Source organism: Gavia stellata, chromosome 10 (genome assembly GCF_030936135.1).
Source record: "Gavia stellata isolate bGavSte3 chromosome 10, bGavSte3.hap2, whole genome shotgun sequence".
Taxonomy (NCBI): Eukaryota; Metazoa; Chordata; class Aves; order Gaviiformes; family Gaviidae; genus Gavia; species Gavia stellata.
Genome location: NC_082603.1, coordinates 25,025,655 through 25,043,253, shown reverse-complemented (window position 1 = coordinate 25,043,253; position 17,599 = coordinate 25,025,655). Strand labels below are relative to the sequence as shown.

At 54.1% G+C, this 17,599-nt stretch overlaps 1 protein-coding gene across 3 annotated transcripts in view; it reads right to left on the bottom strand.

Annotated features, from left to right (window-relative positions):
- The window catches only part of RNF220 (ring finger protein 220), a 225,741-nt gene that overhangs the window by 73,191 nt on the left and 134,951 nt on the right, over positions 1–17,599 (bottom strand). For all 3 annotated transcript variants that reach the window (XM_059821814.1, XM_059821815.1, XM_059821816.1), the window contains one exon: positions 13,391–13,520. In XM_059821814.1, coding sequence (XP_059677797.1) covers positions 13,391–13,520 — 130 coding nt within the window. The remainder of the gene's footprint in view (positions 1–13,390; positions 13,521–17,599) is intronic.

Here is a 17,599-nt window from a genome sequence, read left to right as displayed (position 1 = left end):
AGGTGTTTTCTCCCGGGGCTACGGCCCCTCTCCTCTCCCAGTGCCACTGCCCTTGCACCCCACCCTGAAACATGGGGAAACATGCAGTTATCCATTGCCATCAGGTCACCCCAAACACCGCAGCTCTGCTCCCGGAGCAAGCGGCTGTGGCTCCCAGGGACCACCGATCAACTGACTGGGGCATCACCTCCCTTGCAGCCCCCCTTCCCTGAGGGGATGCGCTGCTGGATGCTTTCTGGGGCATGCAGGATGCCCCCCATGCCCCAGCTCTGTCCCCCCTGCTCTCGGGAGGCGGTGGGGAGCAGAGTCAGTCCCCGCTGCCGCCGGAGGTGCAGCCCTGGCACCACCTCCAGCCTGCGCCCGAACGTGTGTGATGGGAAGGATTTCCACCCCCTCCCCATCTCCAGCACTACCTTGAATTTCTCAATCACCCAAAGTGTGAAACAACTTTTTTTAACTTTTATAATCGAAACGCCAGGTTAAAAAAAACAACTCATTTCCTCTCTTTTCTTGTTAAAGGTGTTTAAAATTATTCCTTTTTGAGGGAAAGAGGAAGAATCTCATTAATTCCTCCCAAAAATGGTGTTAGTGTCAGGAAACTGCAGTTTTCAGGATGAGAGGCTCTCTGGTCAGCCAAAAGGCTGACCAAGCCTCTCCCGTTGGGACTGAGGTGGAAGGGAACTGATTTAGATAAGCTCTGCCAAGTTATTTTACTCTTCATTTGGAGGATTATTAAGAACCACCCCGTTCCTTGCAATTTAGCCCCACTCTATTGCTAGTAAGTGTTTGCAATTTGTTTTTATTTATTTCCAGAGCCGGGTCAGGAATGGGCACAAGCCCTGGTCATCCAAGTTACAAGACCCTGCAATTTAAGGGTGCTTTCCTTCATCCTGCTAACCAACCCCCTGAATTACAGCGGCTGCAGCCCCCCGTGCCTCTTAAGGATGCCGGCAGCGGGCTGAGAATCGAAAGACCGTCAGCAAAGAGAAACCTTCCCCTCCATAAACACTGCAGACAAATTAAAAATGGTAAAAGGGAAATCAAGACCTTTAAAGTTCAAACACTTTTCGGTGCCTTTTAAAGTTTTTTCGCTCTAGGCCCTTGCAGAGAGCACAATCTTTTGAGACCTTGGGATTCTCTTTAATCACCCAGCCAGGCTGCAGTGGTCTGAAATGATTACACATTTACATAGTAATAACCCCAACACTCCCCACATTATTTCACGGCTAGCATATTTCCACTCCGCGAGTGATCCATGTGTTTTAAATTATAACCTGTACATAGGAAATTAGTTACTAAGTACGATATTCACGGGCTCGTCTGACACTTCTAATTAAGGTGATTTACACAGAATTATCCTACGAAATAAAAAAATGGTGTTTTGCTAGCTAATAAAATATAATTACTACCCGCTTTTATAAGTTACAGTTAGTTTTAATCTATTTGGGGAATTGTTTATCTAGTTCATTACAGCAAAACAACTTCTTTCCCTTTTAGGCAACCCCCCAAAGTACCAAAGAAGACAAGAAATGCCTTGGAAAGACCCAGCGATTTGGACAACCTCCTTCTCTCTCTCCTGACGACTTTGCATTTCCAGGTGATACAAGGCTGCTTTCTCGCTGGCTCCCTTTCTTGGGGCTGTGGCACCAGTTCTGGCAGTGCGTTCATGCATCCCCACATGTTTGGGTGCCCTGCACCTCAATGAGGACAAAATAAGGTCCCTGCTCTGGTGCTGCTGGAGGGCTCTGCCCAGCCCTGCAGCTGTGTCACCCGTTCCCTGTTCATGTTAATGGGAGCTGCACGGCCAGGTCCCCATGCGCCCCGGGGCGCTTGCCAGGGACCCATCACTCCTCTATATTAGGGCACATCAGCTTTAAGAGGAACATTTACTCTTAGCAAGGCCCTCCGCAATGAAAGCAAGACTCAGGCTATACAGCAGACATGCAGATGTCTTTTAATGCTAGGCAGGGATTTGCTTAGGAGCATCCGCAGATGCAACTGGGAATCCCCTGGAATCTCCCTGAGCGAGCCCCAGGGGGCTGCTCAGACCCAATGCTTCAGTCATGATGTCCCAAAGGGCAGCTCAGCATGCCGAATATGTGCCCTCCTTACCCACAGTCCTGGGGTTTCTTTACCCCTGCCAGGGTTGCTGTTACACACAATGACCTTCAGGTTTATTTATTTTTTTTGTTATGGTCCTGCCTTTTGGGGTGTGCTTGCCATAGGAAAAAAAAAGCAATATGCAGGGAGTGGTCCCTTATCATCTCCGTGAACAGAAGCTGCTGCTTCCCACGTGGAGAACCCAGGGCATGAGATGAAGGGTAAGCGATCTGATTGCGTTTTACCACGAGCAAGGTGGTACTTCTCCTTTTCCTTTAAGCCTTTGCTCTTGCAAGCTGTTGTAGGAACCTCAGCTTTCCTCCAAAAGAAAAGAGAAGTTTTCTGGGTGCCCGAGTCAGGAGACAAGCAGAAACCCTGAAGGTCTGCTCCCCACGGGAGATGCCTTGTCAGCCGCTGGGCAGAGGACCACAACCCAGGGTGTGCTCTTGGTGCCCAGAGCCCACCAGATGCAGGTAGGGCTCTCGCTGACCCCCCAGCCCAGGCAGAAGCCTGGTGCCAGGCAGCTGCCCCAGGGAAGCAGGGCAGGAGCCCTCCTCCTCCGCGCTCGCTGCAGCACACACACTGACTGTGCCGGCACTGGGGCATCACCACATCACGCTGAAGCAAGGCTTGGAAAGCTCTGTTGTAATTGTAGCTACAGCTCAAATGTTTGCCAATGTAAGGAGACCAAGAGATAGAGGTGTGCTCAGAGGGACAATTCGGACACAGAGCGCTGTCAGGACTTGCCTGAAGTCTCAGCGCAGCAACAGCAGGGCCAGGAACAGCCCCAACACTGTGCTTCAGCCTACCGCAGCTGCTTGGGCTCCCCAAGCACGTTCAAACAAGACTTCTGCAGAGTCCCCACCCAGGGCTAGGCAGAGCTTATGAAGAGCATCAGTCAAGGAAGGGCTGAGCTCCATACCTGGCACAGCAGCTGCCACCCGGCCGCACTACCCACGTGTAATTAGTAACAACTGGAAGAGAAGTTCCTTGAGCTCAGGCAGCTACAGTTGTTTGTGCTCATCCCTTAACGACATTGAGCCAGAAGAGCTTTAAAGAGGTGGGAAGAGGGCTGCTGCCATGCTGTTCTCCAGCTCTGCAACTCTTCCACAGAACAACTCTCAGCAGCCCTCTGGATTTGATGGGCACCAGCCAGAGCCCGTACAATTCCCACATGAGATCCTGCAAAGCCAAAGGGTTTCTACAAGCCATGGCCAACTGATGTATTTCTTAAAAAAAATAATAATCCAGTGGAAACAATTTATTTTTAGCTGCAGGACTCAAACACGCAGCCTTGGGACGGGAGCCCCAGCAGCAGAGCAAGCCGCCTGCAGAGCCATGCAGATGGCAACGCCAGCCATAAATAAGCAGTCACCGGGTAGAGACAGAATTGGATTTTTGTAAACGCCGGTTTAAATAAGTGGAAGTGTCACTTGAAGCCTAAATAAGGAAATGGGAGTTTGATTTTCTTTTTTTTTTTTTTTAAACTACATGAGGCCAAATCCTCACCTAGCCGCAGGTGACAGTCCCTGGCGTGGCAGGGCATGATCTGTGCCGTCAGGGGAAGCACACTGGGATTTTTAACCTGCTGTGGCTCCACTAGCAGCACCTGCTCCAAGTGCTGCTTAGATCTCCTGCATCCGATGATGGGGAAAGGGGCCGAGTGATGGTAAAAATTGCCGAAGACACTGGAGTCAGGACTAGAAGCACTCTGCACCTACAGTCTCCCGGTCAATATTTGTGAGACCTCAGTGCCCAGCACGGTCAGCTGTGACAAGCCTGACCCCGCAGGGCAGCCACCCGCCTCCCCCAAAGAGATGATGCTGCAGCAGAAATGCAGCAGGATCATAAAACACCGTGACATGACTTGACCACTCTAAAATCCCCAATTTGCCCTGTCCCATTTGCACCCCTGGCTTTCTCCCCTGTTGGGGTTTCTCTTTATCAAGCCCTGGTACCCCATGCCACTGCCAGGAGCCCCCGCTCAGAGCGGGCGACAGATTTCTGGGTGAGGATGTGATGGTCCATGTGTGTGGGGTGAAGCAGGAGGCTGGGGTGGAAGGATTGTTTCATTTCTCTCCCAGTATTTGAAAAGGAGGTGGCTGGAAAAATAAAGAGAAAAGTCAGAGGGAAAGGTCATGCATTAGATTGATCTGGGGGGCTCTTTGCTACCGCGGCTGTAATGAGTGTTTAATTATTCCCAGCTCACGTGGCAGTTCAGAAGAGGCTCCGCAGAAGGCATGCATCGCTTCAGGGCAAATAACTGACCGAAGATTTATTTCTCACCCTTGGGTTTCCATGCATCCCTTCCCAGGACTCCTGCTGCTCTGGGAGTCAGCGGCAGAGGAAGGCTTTGCCTACTGAGGTCCCAAACCCCAGCCCACAAACCCATGCCCTGGATTCTGGGAACGGGCTGTGGGTACCGCATGTCCAAAGGCACTTCAAGGAGCATTCATAGCACTTTCAGGGCATTGCATGAGTAAGGGGAGACATGACCCACAAATTTTCTCACCCACTGTGCTACCCTGGAAGTCCTGACCCGTGAGAAGTGCTCTTGCCCATGGATTGTGGGCAGCACCCAGCTGCTCTGCCTCCCCTGGGGTCTGCCATGGGAGGAGAGGAATGGGGCATCTCTAAACAGGACAGGCAGCTGCATGGCTTGTGCTCTCTCTGCTGGAGAAGCTGTGGATGAAGGGTCCAGGCTGCTGTCATTGCCACCCTCTGAGTGCACGGAAGGAAGCTAGAGGGTCTCTCTTCCCTTTCTGTCCATGATTAATCTGCCACAGCGAGGGGCAGGGACACAAATCAGAGGGGGGATGAAAGAGAATAAATCCACAGTATCAGCAGCACCACATTTGCTAGATAATAAACAGACTGCTCTCCTCATAAATTTCCCTCCGTTCCCCCACGCTTCCCCACCAGCGACACAGGCGGGTGCAGAGCTGGGCTGTTCCTGGCCTTTCTGGTGTCCCAGCCGCTGGGGAGAAGCTCTGCCGGGGAAGCCTGGGACCCTCCACCCAGGCTGGCATCCTTCATCCCCTGCACACACTGGGGCGTAGTGAGGTCTGCAGCATGGCACAGCAAAGCCCCACGAAAGCTCATGGGCTTTAGACGGTGCATGGGACACCTGAGCTGGCTGCAATGAGGTGATCCCTACCAGCATGTGAAGTGGGTGGGAGAAGCACTAGAGACACCGGACACTCTCTAATTTACTTGGTATTTCCAGTCTCCATCTCAGTCCCCTCAGGTGTGGCTTGTTCTCTCTCCCTGCCCCAGCACAACACCGTTTCCTCACTCCTCATTTCGGCAACGGCCAGCTCGCCCACTTCTCCGCACCCCATGCAGGGATGTGACCCTGTCAGCCGCCTCGTGGTGGCAGGTGGCCCTGTGCCCTGCTCAGGTAGCACCGAGAAGCTGACACTTCCCAGCAGGTTTCTCCAGTGACAGAGTGTGTTTAATTTAAACCCGGCAGGAGTCACACTGCTGGAGAAAGCTTCAGGTGATGCCACTTCCCACACACCTGGAGATGCGTCCGTGCCCTGAATCTGGACACACATGACCCCAGATCTGAGCTTCCACACTGAACGCCTCTGCCATGGGGTGACATGGGATGCTTTGCTGCAGGACCGCTCCCCAGGGGCTCGGGGCAGAGCCGGGCAGTGCGGTGTGCGAATGACCCCTCCTGTGCTCCAGCCCCCAGAGCAAAGCGGCAGCTCCCAAGCACCAGCCCTGCTCCTGCAGCCTGGTTTTGCTGGAGGACGTTGGCGGCGGGACAAACCCCAGGTGCTGCACGTGCTGCGGGGAGCAGCCGTTCGGGTGTCGGGTGCTCGGTGCTGGGGTCGGGTCTCTCCATGGAGCAGCTGGGCGTTGCACAGAGGCTCCTGCGCCCTGGGACTCGCAGATGGGGAGAGCATCGGGGAGACGAAACTGCTCTGGTGAACACCTTGGGGGGTGCCAGGGCCCTCCGAGAAAGTCCCCGGGAGCCCTGGGCTGGCTGGCTGCCTTCCCCACGGCCCGGGGAGAGGGTGCTGCAGGGGAGGTACCCAGTCCCGCCTGCAAAGCACTGTCAGGCACTTAATAGTACCTGTCCCCACCATCTCCCCAGCCTGGATTTATGTCTTGAGGGGTCACCTCTGGCGAGACTCTAATAACACGACTTTATTAGCTTTCTTGTTCCTTCTTTAAGATACAGTAGCAAAGGGGGAGGAGGGCACCTCGGGAAGGAGCGGGGGGCGTACGGATAGGAAGCAGCTGCCCTCGCGATTCCCCTTCTTGGTGACAAGGGGGAGAGGGAGAAAAATGATGCTCCCTCGAAATTTATCATGCACCCAATTACAATGTTAATTGGCAAGTCCCAGAAATCAATTAATTCACAAATTTTTTTCAATTAAAAATTAAGATAAATCATAAAATGTTATTAAGCAAAGGCCAAACTCCGTGAACTTTTTTTCTTTGTAGGCATCTGGGTTTTTTTTTAATTTAAATAAAAAAAAGAGCTGTGTTGCCAAAGCCCGATGCCCTTGAGTGCCTTTGCTGAAGCGCAGGGGGCTGTCATCAGCAGGACTGGGCTGAAGACAGATAAAAAAATATCGACCAGTCGGACACACTGCTTCTGCTTTATTGATCAGGCGGGAATTTAACTTGCTGTGCATATCCACCGTGTCAGCAAGGGCCACGGGCGAAATTAAAAGTACTTGGCTTGGAGATGTCGCCTTGATACCGGGGGGTGGGGAGAGAGGGAGGGAGGGGGAAGAAGAGAGGGAGGAAGAGAAGAAAGGAAAAGAAGAAGGTGGAAAAAGAAGAGGGGAAAAGAAGGAAGAAAAAAGACTGAGAGAAGTTGAGGAGCAGGAGGTTGCAATGCCTGCTTTTCCCTGGCTGCAATCTCACTTGTTGGCCAGTGCCCCTTGCGCTCTCTGGAGCACTCTCAGGTGTCTATCGCATGCAAAGAAGGGAATCAGCATGTGTTTCGATGGGGCTTTGGAAAATAAACCCTTCTTGCTCAAAAACGTCTCGAATCTCACTCATTCAGAGGCTGCAGGACCTGCAGTGTTCGCTGCACAAGAAGTCTGGGGAAGTACATGGCCGTCAAGTTAAAGTCCCCAGGCATAAATTGAGGAGACCTGAGGAGAGAGCCATGACCCTGATGTGACACACGACAATAGAGCTAATTCAGGTTTTACACACTCTATTTATCCTGCTGGGCCTGGTAACATGGCCTCTCGTCCTTCCCAGAGCAGCCGCCCGCGCTGGCCCCGGGAAGGTGTCCTCCAAGGGCCCTTTGGGACAACAGATCAGCAGATCCTGCTGGAACGAAGCAAACCCTTGCCTGGGGCAGTGCAAGGAGCAGCCGCATTTAAACACAGGGTTCCCTGAGCAGGAGAGGGGTATGAGCCACGTCTCATAACTTGCTCTGGATCCTTATCCTGACCAGGAGTTACACAGAAAGCCCCTGTCATTTGGGCGTGCAAGGACCACAGGGATAGTGTGCTTCTCTCCTCGTCCATCAGCAGAAGTCTATGGTGCAGACTCTGGGGGGTTAGCACAGGATGACTTTAATCAGAAAGACCACGAAACACTGGGAAAGTAACCTGTGAAAGGATGTGAAATCCAGGATGCATCTCCAGATGCCTGGAGACATCTCTCAAGGACAGTGACCCTGCCTGGAGTGACCAGACCATCTCCCAAGGTCCCACAGCCTTCGTGTTTTAGCTATATTGCCAGCTTCCTCCTTATTTCTTGTTCCACCAGGCTCGAAGCTGCCTCTGTCCCCCAAGGAGAGCTACCGCTGTGCCTCTCTGCATAAAGAAACCTTGACCTGAAGCCCCCCCGCAGCAGCGTGAGGGTCCCCAGTGCGGTGCCAGGCAGCACTTTCTGCTTTGACCTCAGCTGCCAAGGGAAGGAGGATGAAGAAGAGTGAGAGGAAAAGAGCACATGTGCAAATGATGGACAGGAAGCTTCAGAGGGACGCCGAAGGAAGATTTAAGCCTGGGCAGAGGTGCACTGAGAGCTGCTACAGGAGCTGGAGCTGCCACAGTCCCGTGGTTGGCTCTTTTCTTCTGACGTGAATCAAAGCTGGCTCCAAGTCAGGCTACATCCCCCAACTAGGCATTTCACCTGCTTTGAAACAGTCCTTCCCACTACATCTTGCTTTGCCCAGACACTATTCAGTTCCCTCTTTGCAACAGCATCTTTGAGGTCACCAGAAAACAGCCCACAGCACTTCCCATTTGTACCAAGGTGAGAGATCCCAGTGCCCTCTGTGTTCTGGGAAATGCTTCGTGATCATAGAATCAGAAGAGAAGTTATTCCTGGACACACCAGAAAGGTCATTAGGGGGACTCAGTAGCTCCTGAGATGCTGGGTGCACAGGGATGTCTCTCTACTCTCCCAGTGCGGGGACAAGGAGCAGTGAGAGCTGCTAGCCCAGGCTGGGAACAGCCAACAGGTGGGAATGGGCTTCAACACACAGATATGCTCAGATTAAGCATTCAATGCAGAGGAAAGAATGGAAGAAAAGTGAAGAAGGGGAGAGTTTGCAGAGCAATGGGTCACCGTGAGAGCAGCATCATCCCTCATCTGCCCACCCCAGCCCATCCATCCCCGGAGGCACCCGCTGAGCACCCCGGCCCAGCCCCGGGACACCATAGCACAGGCACAGGGAATATTACAACACGGCATGAGGATACTGCTGGCTATATCTGCTAAGCTTAGAAAGCCCTTTAAATAGGGGAAAGAGCTGAGATTGTCCTGTCTGAGCTCGCACTGTCCTTCAGCTGCAAAAACAGGAACAGAGCTGGCACGGTCCAACTCACTGCTCCACCCTCTGGACCATTCCCCAGCTCTAATGATACACCTCATCCTTTTGGGGAGGTGAAATCACAGCTCTGAGGCATAGGTTTGCTGCTGGTAATGCAGGGAAGAAGCTGCTAGCTGTCATACAGGGAAATAAAAATGCCCCCTGCCAAATAAATGTTTTAAAAAGAGCGCTGCATTTTCAAGAACAGAGCATCTTAAAAGGCACATTTCCCAACCTTCAAGTGCTTGACTCAGCAACTGTAATATTTGTAATGTGACTTCCTAAGGTTTCTTAAATGGCCAATAAATACCTCTTCCGCAAACTCCAGCTGGGGGCTCAGAAAGCACCGTGGACCCATCAGGGACCATCAGCTGAGGTGTGCTCCACAGCTCCTACTGCCTCCTTTCCCCCGCTTTGGTCCTCAAATTCATCCTCCCTCCCACTCCAAACTCAAACCATAGCCCCAAACCTGCCCCTTCGCTACCCAGTCTCTTGATCATCAGAAGGTTGTCCTCTCTGGTCACTGCCGGTGAGCAGCGGGCAGGGTTTAAGGGTCCCTCTGCGCATTGTCACCTCCACTCACAGTATTTATCTGCAGTGACAAACAGCGATACACTTCTATGTGCGTGGGGATGTGTGTGTGTGTGCCCTGAGGGACACCCATGGGTGCTGCTTGTGAACACTATGCCTGCCTGCGCTCCTCGGGTGGCCCTGGGCTGGAGAAACGCATCTGCAGCCGAAGCACTACGAGCAGCTCGGAGCTGGGGCCATTGACAGCTCCAGAAAGAATCTCACATTTCAGTGTTCTTTATTGCAAGCCTTTAATACGGATGAGGTGTAAAACAGGTGAATATAAATCACGTGAGGATGGGAGACCTGCACCTAGCACACAGATAAGCTTCATGCACACAAGCCAGGAATATTTGTCTATTCTGCATGGACCAGCCTGGCTGGGGGCACAGGGCATTGGCATACACAGAGGGTCGCTGTTATTATTTCTTATTTTTACCTTGATGGCACTTAGCTGCTCAGCTGGGGATCGGCACCTTTTGCTCTCTGAGCTGTACATGCAGAGCAAGGAGAGCATCCCTTCTGCACAGCACCGTGGGGCTGCCGCTCACCCGCCTCCTGCTCTCTGCTGCTTTGTGCTTGTGCTCTGCGAAGGTGAGCTACTAGGTAATTTCTCTTTGGAGGAGGAATACCAACAGTCTTGTCTGGCAAGAGTTAAACCCCATAAAACCAAGGGTTGTAGTTTTGTTTTCTTTCAATTTATACCCTTCACTTAAAGAGGGGGGGGAAAGAAAGAAAGGAGGGGGAGAAAAAGGAAAGCCAGGTGACATATTCTAAGAGGGAGCACCGAAAACGTGTTAAGCACTTCAAAATCTCATATATTCAATCGGCCTCTGGCAAGACATCTGCCTAATGTTAGCGCTTAAATATCCTTTTCCATTTTACATGCATTCAAGTCTCATTTGAGCGAAATGAAACGGTATTATTAAAGGGAGATTTTGCACAAATGGCCTGAATTTGACATGTCAAGTTCAATGAGGCTGTTACATATGTAACACCGAGAAGGGCTTGGAGGCTGCCGGCTCTTGAAACAGCGCCAGTGGCTCAGAAATGAAATTTGCATTCAGAGAGCCTTGCCTCGCTGCGTGGAGCTGTGCACGGGGCTCGGCCAGACCTGTGCAGGGTGGAGGAGCCGTGGGGCAAGCACAAGCAGGTCTCTCCCTGTGCTTTGGGAGACTGGACACACCAAGAAGGCAGCAGAGCTAGAAACTCAGGTCCCCGATTCCCACTCAAGTCTGCTTTTTCAAGGGAAAGCTTGACCCTGCACCAGGGTTGGATCCTCTCACTGGTCCGACGGCCGGTGTCCATCCCCTGGGGACTCACAGCCCCTTAGCAGGGGTGGGTGCTGCCCTGTGGCTCAGCGTGGGTCCTCCTGCCTCGCCTCGTGATGCTCCAGCTGGGTAGACCTTGAGATGTCCCTGCCCTGAAGCCAGGATGGTCACACTGGCACTGCCTGTGGGGAAGAAGGGCTGTCCCTGTCCCTGGGGGATAGCAAACCCCATCCCCACCAGCTGAGCAAGGGGTGCATTGGTGTGGGTGCAACCCCAGGCTCCTGGTGAGCTAGCTAGCATCATCCAGATGGCTCATACAGCTCCTTTGTATCTCAGCCCCAAGAAGCTCCTGTGATCACCTGGAGGAATCCCTTTTCCTCCTTCCCTTCCTCTGCCCTCCTCTGAGTGATGCCGAACTCCCTGCTCCAGCGATGCCCGAAGCCCATATGAGCACTCAATGCTCAGCAGAGGCGATGGTGTGGGGCAGCCCCTCCACCTTCCTTCACCACCAGCCTCTCCCCTCCTCCTGATCTGGCCCTATGGCAGCATCTTGGCTGGCTCACCCTGCCATGCAGCCCCGCGGCCGCGCTGCCTCAGGGGAGATCCCGGCACACGGGGAGCCCCGGTGCTGCGGCGGGAGCTGATGCAGTGCCCGCCAAGTCTCTGGTGCTGCAGGCTCAGCGGGTAGGAGGGGATCTGCCTTCCTAAACCTGAGCGCTGGAAATTTATGATTTTGTTGCAAATCATTAAGGTTTATTAAAACTTAACAGCACAAGCCATGATTGGCTGCATCCTCTTTAAATTAAAAAAAAAAAGGCCCTTGGAAAGCAGCCCCCCGATTCGCTTCTCCCCATCAGACTGATAAGTAACAGCTGCTCAGCCATTTCGGTAACGAGTCGGTATTGGCAGGGAGCAGCCAGGGCTGCCGGTGCCCGTCACGTTTATAGGCCTACATTTTATTTTTATGTTTATTGGTTATTTGAGATCATTATTAGTTTCTCTCTCCTCTTGTTGATGTGCTCTTGCTCCCGGCTCCTCCAGGAGGGAAAGGTGGGGAAATGGGAGAAGGGGCCAGCCGCCGGACCGAGCCACCCCGCCGGAGCCGGGCAGCGCACAGGAGCCCGACCCGCTCGTGCCCGGCTGCCTGCTATTGCTGCCCGCTATTGCTGCCCGCTATTGCTGCCTGCCCTGCCCGCTGCTGCCGGCTGGCCCCTGCATTGCTCCCCTCCGGGACTGGGAGAGACCGTCCCCGTGCAGAGCTGCTGTGTTACAGATTAGCCTCCATCGCCTGAATCCATCGACTAGATTGAACGTTATCTATCACGTTACGGAGGGAGTCGTTATTTAATAATTAATAAAGACCTCTGATTCTTCTTCGCCGCCTGCGTGGCCGAGTAGAGCGGGCCAGGGAAGCGAGGGCAAGCCGAGGAGAGCTGTCTCCTCTCTAACTGCTGCTGTTATTTAAAGGAATAATGCCATTCTTTTTCATTTGTCAGCTGGCCCACAATGGCCCTTGTCATGCTTTATGATTTAGGGTTTCCTTTCCTTTCCCATTAAACGCCACCTTCCCATCACCGCCTCGCGCCAGCCAGCCTCCGCTCCTGGCTTGCGGTTTCAGTTTCACTCTGATATTGGCCCAACTTCTTTGATGGGCTCCTCCGAGCACTAATTGCTTCTGTTCATTTAAACCTGTTCACTAATTTGCAGTGGCCCTTTATTAAGTTGGATGCAGCCCAAATTACACCATAAATTACGCTCGCAAGGGGACTGGGTGTCGCGGGGGATAAATGGGCTGCCTGTTCCCTGCCCCCATCTTCCTGTGCAATGCGTGGGGGATGCGGGTCTCAGCCTGAGGCTGCGGGTGCTGAATTTGGAAGATCTCAGCCAGGATCCATTTGGGGAGGTCTCTCTTCCTCTAGCTAAAGCTCCCTCCTTCTCCCTTCATCTGCAATGGCTGTTGCTCAGTTGCAAAGAAGATCCAAGCCGGGCAGGGATGGATTCTGCATCCTCCGCACTATGCGCAGCCACGTGCACCCCCTTGCCCTGGTGCGCGCACACACACTGACACACACGGTCTCCCTCCTCTCCTACCACCTGGTGACGTAACTTTGCTTCTAGTCGGCTGTTTGATTCCTTTCCTCACCTTTTAATGACTGGGGAATTCATTAATAATTGAAATAAACACGCTCTTTTCCAAGGCTGCTGAGTTTTATTAAGGCAGGGGCAGGGATCTGCCAACCCTTGGCTGCAGCCATTTCCTAAATAACTGCTAGCAGTTAAAATGCAATTATTACTATTTTTTTTTTTTTTTAAATAGGGGACTTTGCTGTGCGGGGGAAAGCAGAAGGGAGCTGAAGGCAGCTGAGGAGCAGTGCGCTCCATTGCTGCAGGCTTGCTCCATCATGGGACGTGAGCAACGTGAGAGCTGCTCACCCAAACACATGTCCCGGGGGAAAGGGGTGTCTGTACCCTCCAGGAAGCATTTCTGTCTGGCTTTACCACTGCAGCGATCTCCAGGGAAATGTTTCTGCCCCGCTGGCTAGCACTAAATCTCCCACATCTGGTAGCTGTGGGTTCCACCATCTCCTCTGCCATCTGCGGGTGCCCCGGCTGGCTAATCAGGGATGCTGGTGGACCCCAGGGAGCTGCTTACCTGATGTTCAGCTGGGTGAGCTTCTCCAGCTCCTGCTCCATGTGCTCCTGCAACTCCCCGGGGCGAAGGAGGACCTGGCAGATGGGGCAGATCGGAGCCTGGCTGTCAAACAAAGTTGCTTTCTTTTTGCCTGCGGGGAGGAAAAGAGGTGAGAAAGCTTTAGCCATCAGCATCTCCTGCGCTCCGCCCAGGTCCCTGTCCTAGCTGAGGTCTGAAACTGGGGGATTTTCTCCCGGTATAGCTCCACTTCTCTCCCCGTCCCATGCTCCCTGGGGCAGGGCCTGGCTCTGTTCTGCAGCAGGACAGCAACTGGCATAAAAGCATCCCAGCCCTGGCCGTGGGCTCTCCAGTCTTACAGGGAGAGCAGCAACAGCCACATTTTGGGAGTGACCCTGTGCAACCCCGGCGTCCCCAGTTTGCGGTGCAGGTGGTGTGACTTGGGGCAGACGGATGACACAGCACTACCCACTGTTCCTATTAACTCATAACAGTAAATTAAGAACAGCCATGTTCATCCTCCTCGGCACTCCTGACTCGGTGGGTCAGGATCACCCCTGGAAAGGGCAGAGCGATTCTCCATGGGCACACAATGGTTGGGAGGCAGAGGAGACCCTGTGGTGCTGGGCTGCGGATGGCAGGGAGCAGGTCCGGATGCTCAGCACGGCCGCCCCGGCGGTCACCGGGGATTGCTCACCCTGTCCCCAGGCTGGGATGGGGCCCCTCACCCTCCCCGCACCACCAGCAGCTCCGGACACCACAGCTGCCCTCACCCCAAGTGCTCTGGGGCTGCATCATCCCTGGGTGAGATCTGGGGGTGCCTGTGGACCCCAATCCTGAGCTGGGCTGAGCTCTGGGGCTGCCCTGGAAGCAGGGCGCTGCCTCACACCCTCCTCAGCCCAAATCCTCCCGGCTGCTTCCCTGCCCAACCACATCTCCCTGGTTCACTCCCTGCTCCGAAGCCAATTTCCTCCAGCTCAGAAACTTTATTGCCCCCTCTGTAAGGAATATACAGCGTCTATTTAACATAAAATAAAACTCTAAAGCAAACAATGAAGTTTCAATAAAACAGAGAAGCCCGCGGGTCTCCAGGCCCCCCTCTCCCAGCTGTATTAGCAGCTCTGCTCATGAGAGGGCGTGCGGAGCCTGGCTCAGATGGCTTCGGCAGCGAGAAACATGCTTTATAGCCGCCTGTTGTCATCTAACATGAACCCTCCTGCTGGATTATTTATTTATGTATTAGACATGGATCAAATTGGTTAAATCCGAGTGAGAGGCAGTAATGCACAATAAAGCAGCCAGCGCTGGATACGAGGGGGCTGCGTGCACCGTGGCCTTCCAATCAGGAGCCAAAAGGTGCCATTTTATGGCTCCTAACGATGGCAGAGCCCAGTTAAATGAATCCCCATTAAAGGAATAGACCTTCTCAAAGTATAAAACATTGGTGTGACCGGCTTTACTGGGTCCCTGCTGCTCACTGTATAACTGCCTGGCGCGGACATTTAACGAGAGGAAGGGTCTGAAATAAGTTTGAGAGTCACCTTGGCTCATCTTCACCTTCCAGCAGGGAACAGCGTACGTGCCTGGAGGGAGCGGGGCTGTTGCCAGGATGTTGCCTGCCCTTTTCTTCAGCCTCCCTATAGGAGGTGGGGGAAACTGAGGCACGAGGGACAAGTCAGAGCAGGCCAGTGCTATGGGGCACCCCCTATCTTCCCAGCTTCTGCAGCCACTGGGAACTCTCCCATTTGCAGAGCCAGGAGGAAAACCCAGCCAGTCTCTCTTCCAGCCTTGAGCCGCTCCCGACGGCTCCCGGGCAGAGCCCCGGCAGACCCCAGGCACCTCGGCTCCTCATCCCCGCTGCCTTTCTGCCAGGGAGGACACAGCGTGCAGCCCGTGCAACTGGGAACATCTTCCTCTCTCCTCCCAGAATCCAACCCAAACCCAAACGACCAGCTCCTGCTGACCCTTGCGGGAAAGGTCGTCATTTCAGTAATTCCACCTTCCTCTTGGAGCTTTTCCACTTTTGTGTAGGGGGGGCTCAAAATAGCCCAGGAGCGTCCCCGACCACCTGCTATTTATAACCCCAACTTCGCAGCAAAACAATGGAGCTGTCTGAGTCTCCCTCCCAAAATAAATAGGCAGCCTTTGAGTGGACGGGAAATCCTGCTGGATCCCTGCTGTGGGGTGTGCAGATGGATGGGTAAACAGGCTGCCCTCCGCCCTACAGCGCTGCATCCCCGCTCCCAGCCCAGGCCACCGCCGTGGGGCCTGCGAGCCCCCCACCGCCTGCTACCCACAGCTTGGGCTGGTGAGACACGGATGATCTCAGCAGCACCGGAGGGTGAACAGGAGGTTGAGCATCCCCGGATCTCTGCTCCTCGGGGAGCCCAGGGGTGTTTGTTTGCTGGGGGAGGTGATGGAGTGTGCTGGACCACAGTGCTGGGATAGGCAGCCTCGGACCAGGAGGTGCAGCTGAGGTCCCACCTGGGGACCAGGTCTGTTGCACCAGGCTGGTGGCTTTTTTAACCTCCTGCATGCCCAGGTCCTTGCTCCCTGCTTGTTCTTCAGGGCTTTTCCATGGGGTGCATGTTCCTAAGCAGGGGCGACTTTGGATTTCAACAGCCAGGGCAACTGGGAGGGATCTCAGGCCATGGGAAGGAGCCTTGCTGCCTTCCATGGCCATTCCCAACCCCAGCCCAGGCCAGCAGGAGAAATGAGCAGCAATGGCCTTACCCACCAGCTATACCAATGATAAGGCGATGAATTCATGCCAAGGAAGGACGTGACAGCTGTCACCCCACATCCCTGTGACAGCGGGAGAAGATTCCCTCACTCCAGTGAGCGCGGGAGGCTGGAGCTCGCACTGAAGCAAGGTCTTCCAGAGAGGCAGAACAGGGACCTGGACACACAGCCAAGTCCCTGACGTACAGATTGCAAAGCAGGAGACAGAAGGAGCCCCGGCTCCTGGCCCAAGGGGCTGACAACCGTGCTTTTGCAGAAACAGGGCTAAGTGCGAGTGACAGGCAGAAGGGAGGGATCATCTCCTGTGCCAGCAGGACACCTACACAAGCCCCCCCAGGTCTGTGAAACCCACTGCATGCCTGCAGTGCCACACAGGCTGCCGGCAGGATGCGTCTCCCCAAATCAGCAGCAGCCACATCCGCAGCATGCCCCGGAGCCCGGCACACACCCACGCTGTAGTATCTCATGCTGGGCAGTGGTACCCAGCTCCATGGTGTGGGATGTTGGACTGGGGGGAGGGAGAGGACAGGAATCGTGAGGCCTCAGGTTTCATTTGTGAATGCAAAGGTGGAGGGAGACGTGTACAACCCACCTCTCCTCTCCACAGCAGGGGCATCCTGGTACTCATGAAAAGGCAAAGGATGCCGCACGATGTGTGCAGCTGGACCGTGCTGGGGTGTAGATGCTTACCATCTCTCGAGGGACCAGAGGGCATTGATTTGCCCAGGGCAAAATGAAGGGTCCAAACCCCGAGTGGGCTGGACCTGCGCCTGCCCCAGCAGTGAGTGCTCCCTGCTCTTCCCTCCCTGCCCTCTGCCAAACCCGCTCCTGGGAGATCCTGAATGGCTCTTTTCAGTCTTTTGTTTTTTGGCAGCTGTGTTTTTGTTTTCTTTGCCCCTCTCTCTCCTCTTCGCTCCCTGGTTACTTGGTAGGCTCAGCTCCAGTGTTTACCCTCCTCAGCTCTGCCGTGTTTCCCTGCTGCCGACCCCCTGCTCGCCAGTGCCAGAGAGATGAAAAGGCAGAGCCTTGGTGCTCCTGCTGTTCGCACAGTCTCCTGGGCTCCGCGGAAATGTTTAACTCCAAGTGTTGAAACTGAATATTTCCTGCTCTGAAAGCAGAGGGCTCGATGCGCAGACGCACCCCTGAGTGGAGGAATTTGTCCACGGGCTCCGTTGGAGGGCATCTGCAAACGGATCCCAGCCCAGGTGGGGACCAAACCGAACCCTCCTGATCCTGCTGGGGATTGAGGGCCAGATCCTGCCCCCAGTTACACCGATACTGATCCAGCGTAATTCCCCTGAGTCAGGTCTGATTCACCACGAAGCGACTGCTTAATGGGACCCAGACTCCGGGCTGGGAGCTGGGCCCAGGTACCCGGGATGCACACGTGGCACCGAGCAGGCATGAAGGCATGAAACCATCCCCACTCCCACCCTGCGTCTGTGTCCTGGGATGGAGGGCTGACAGCAC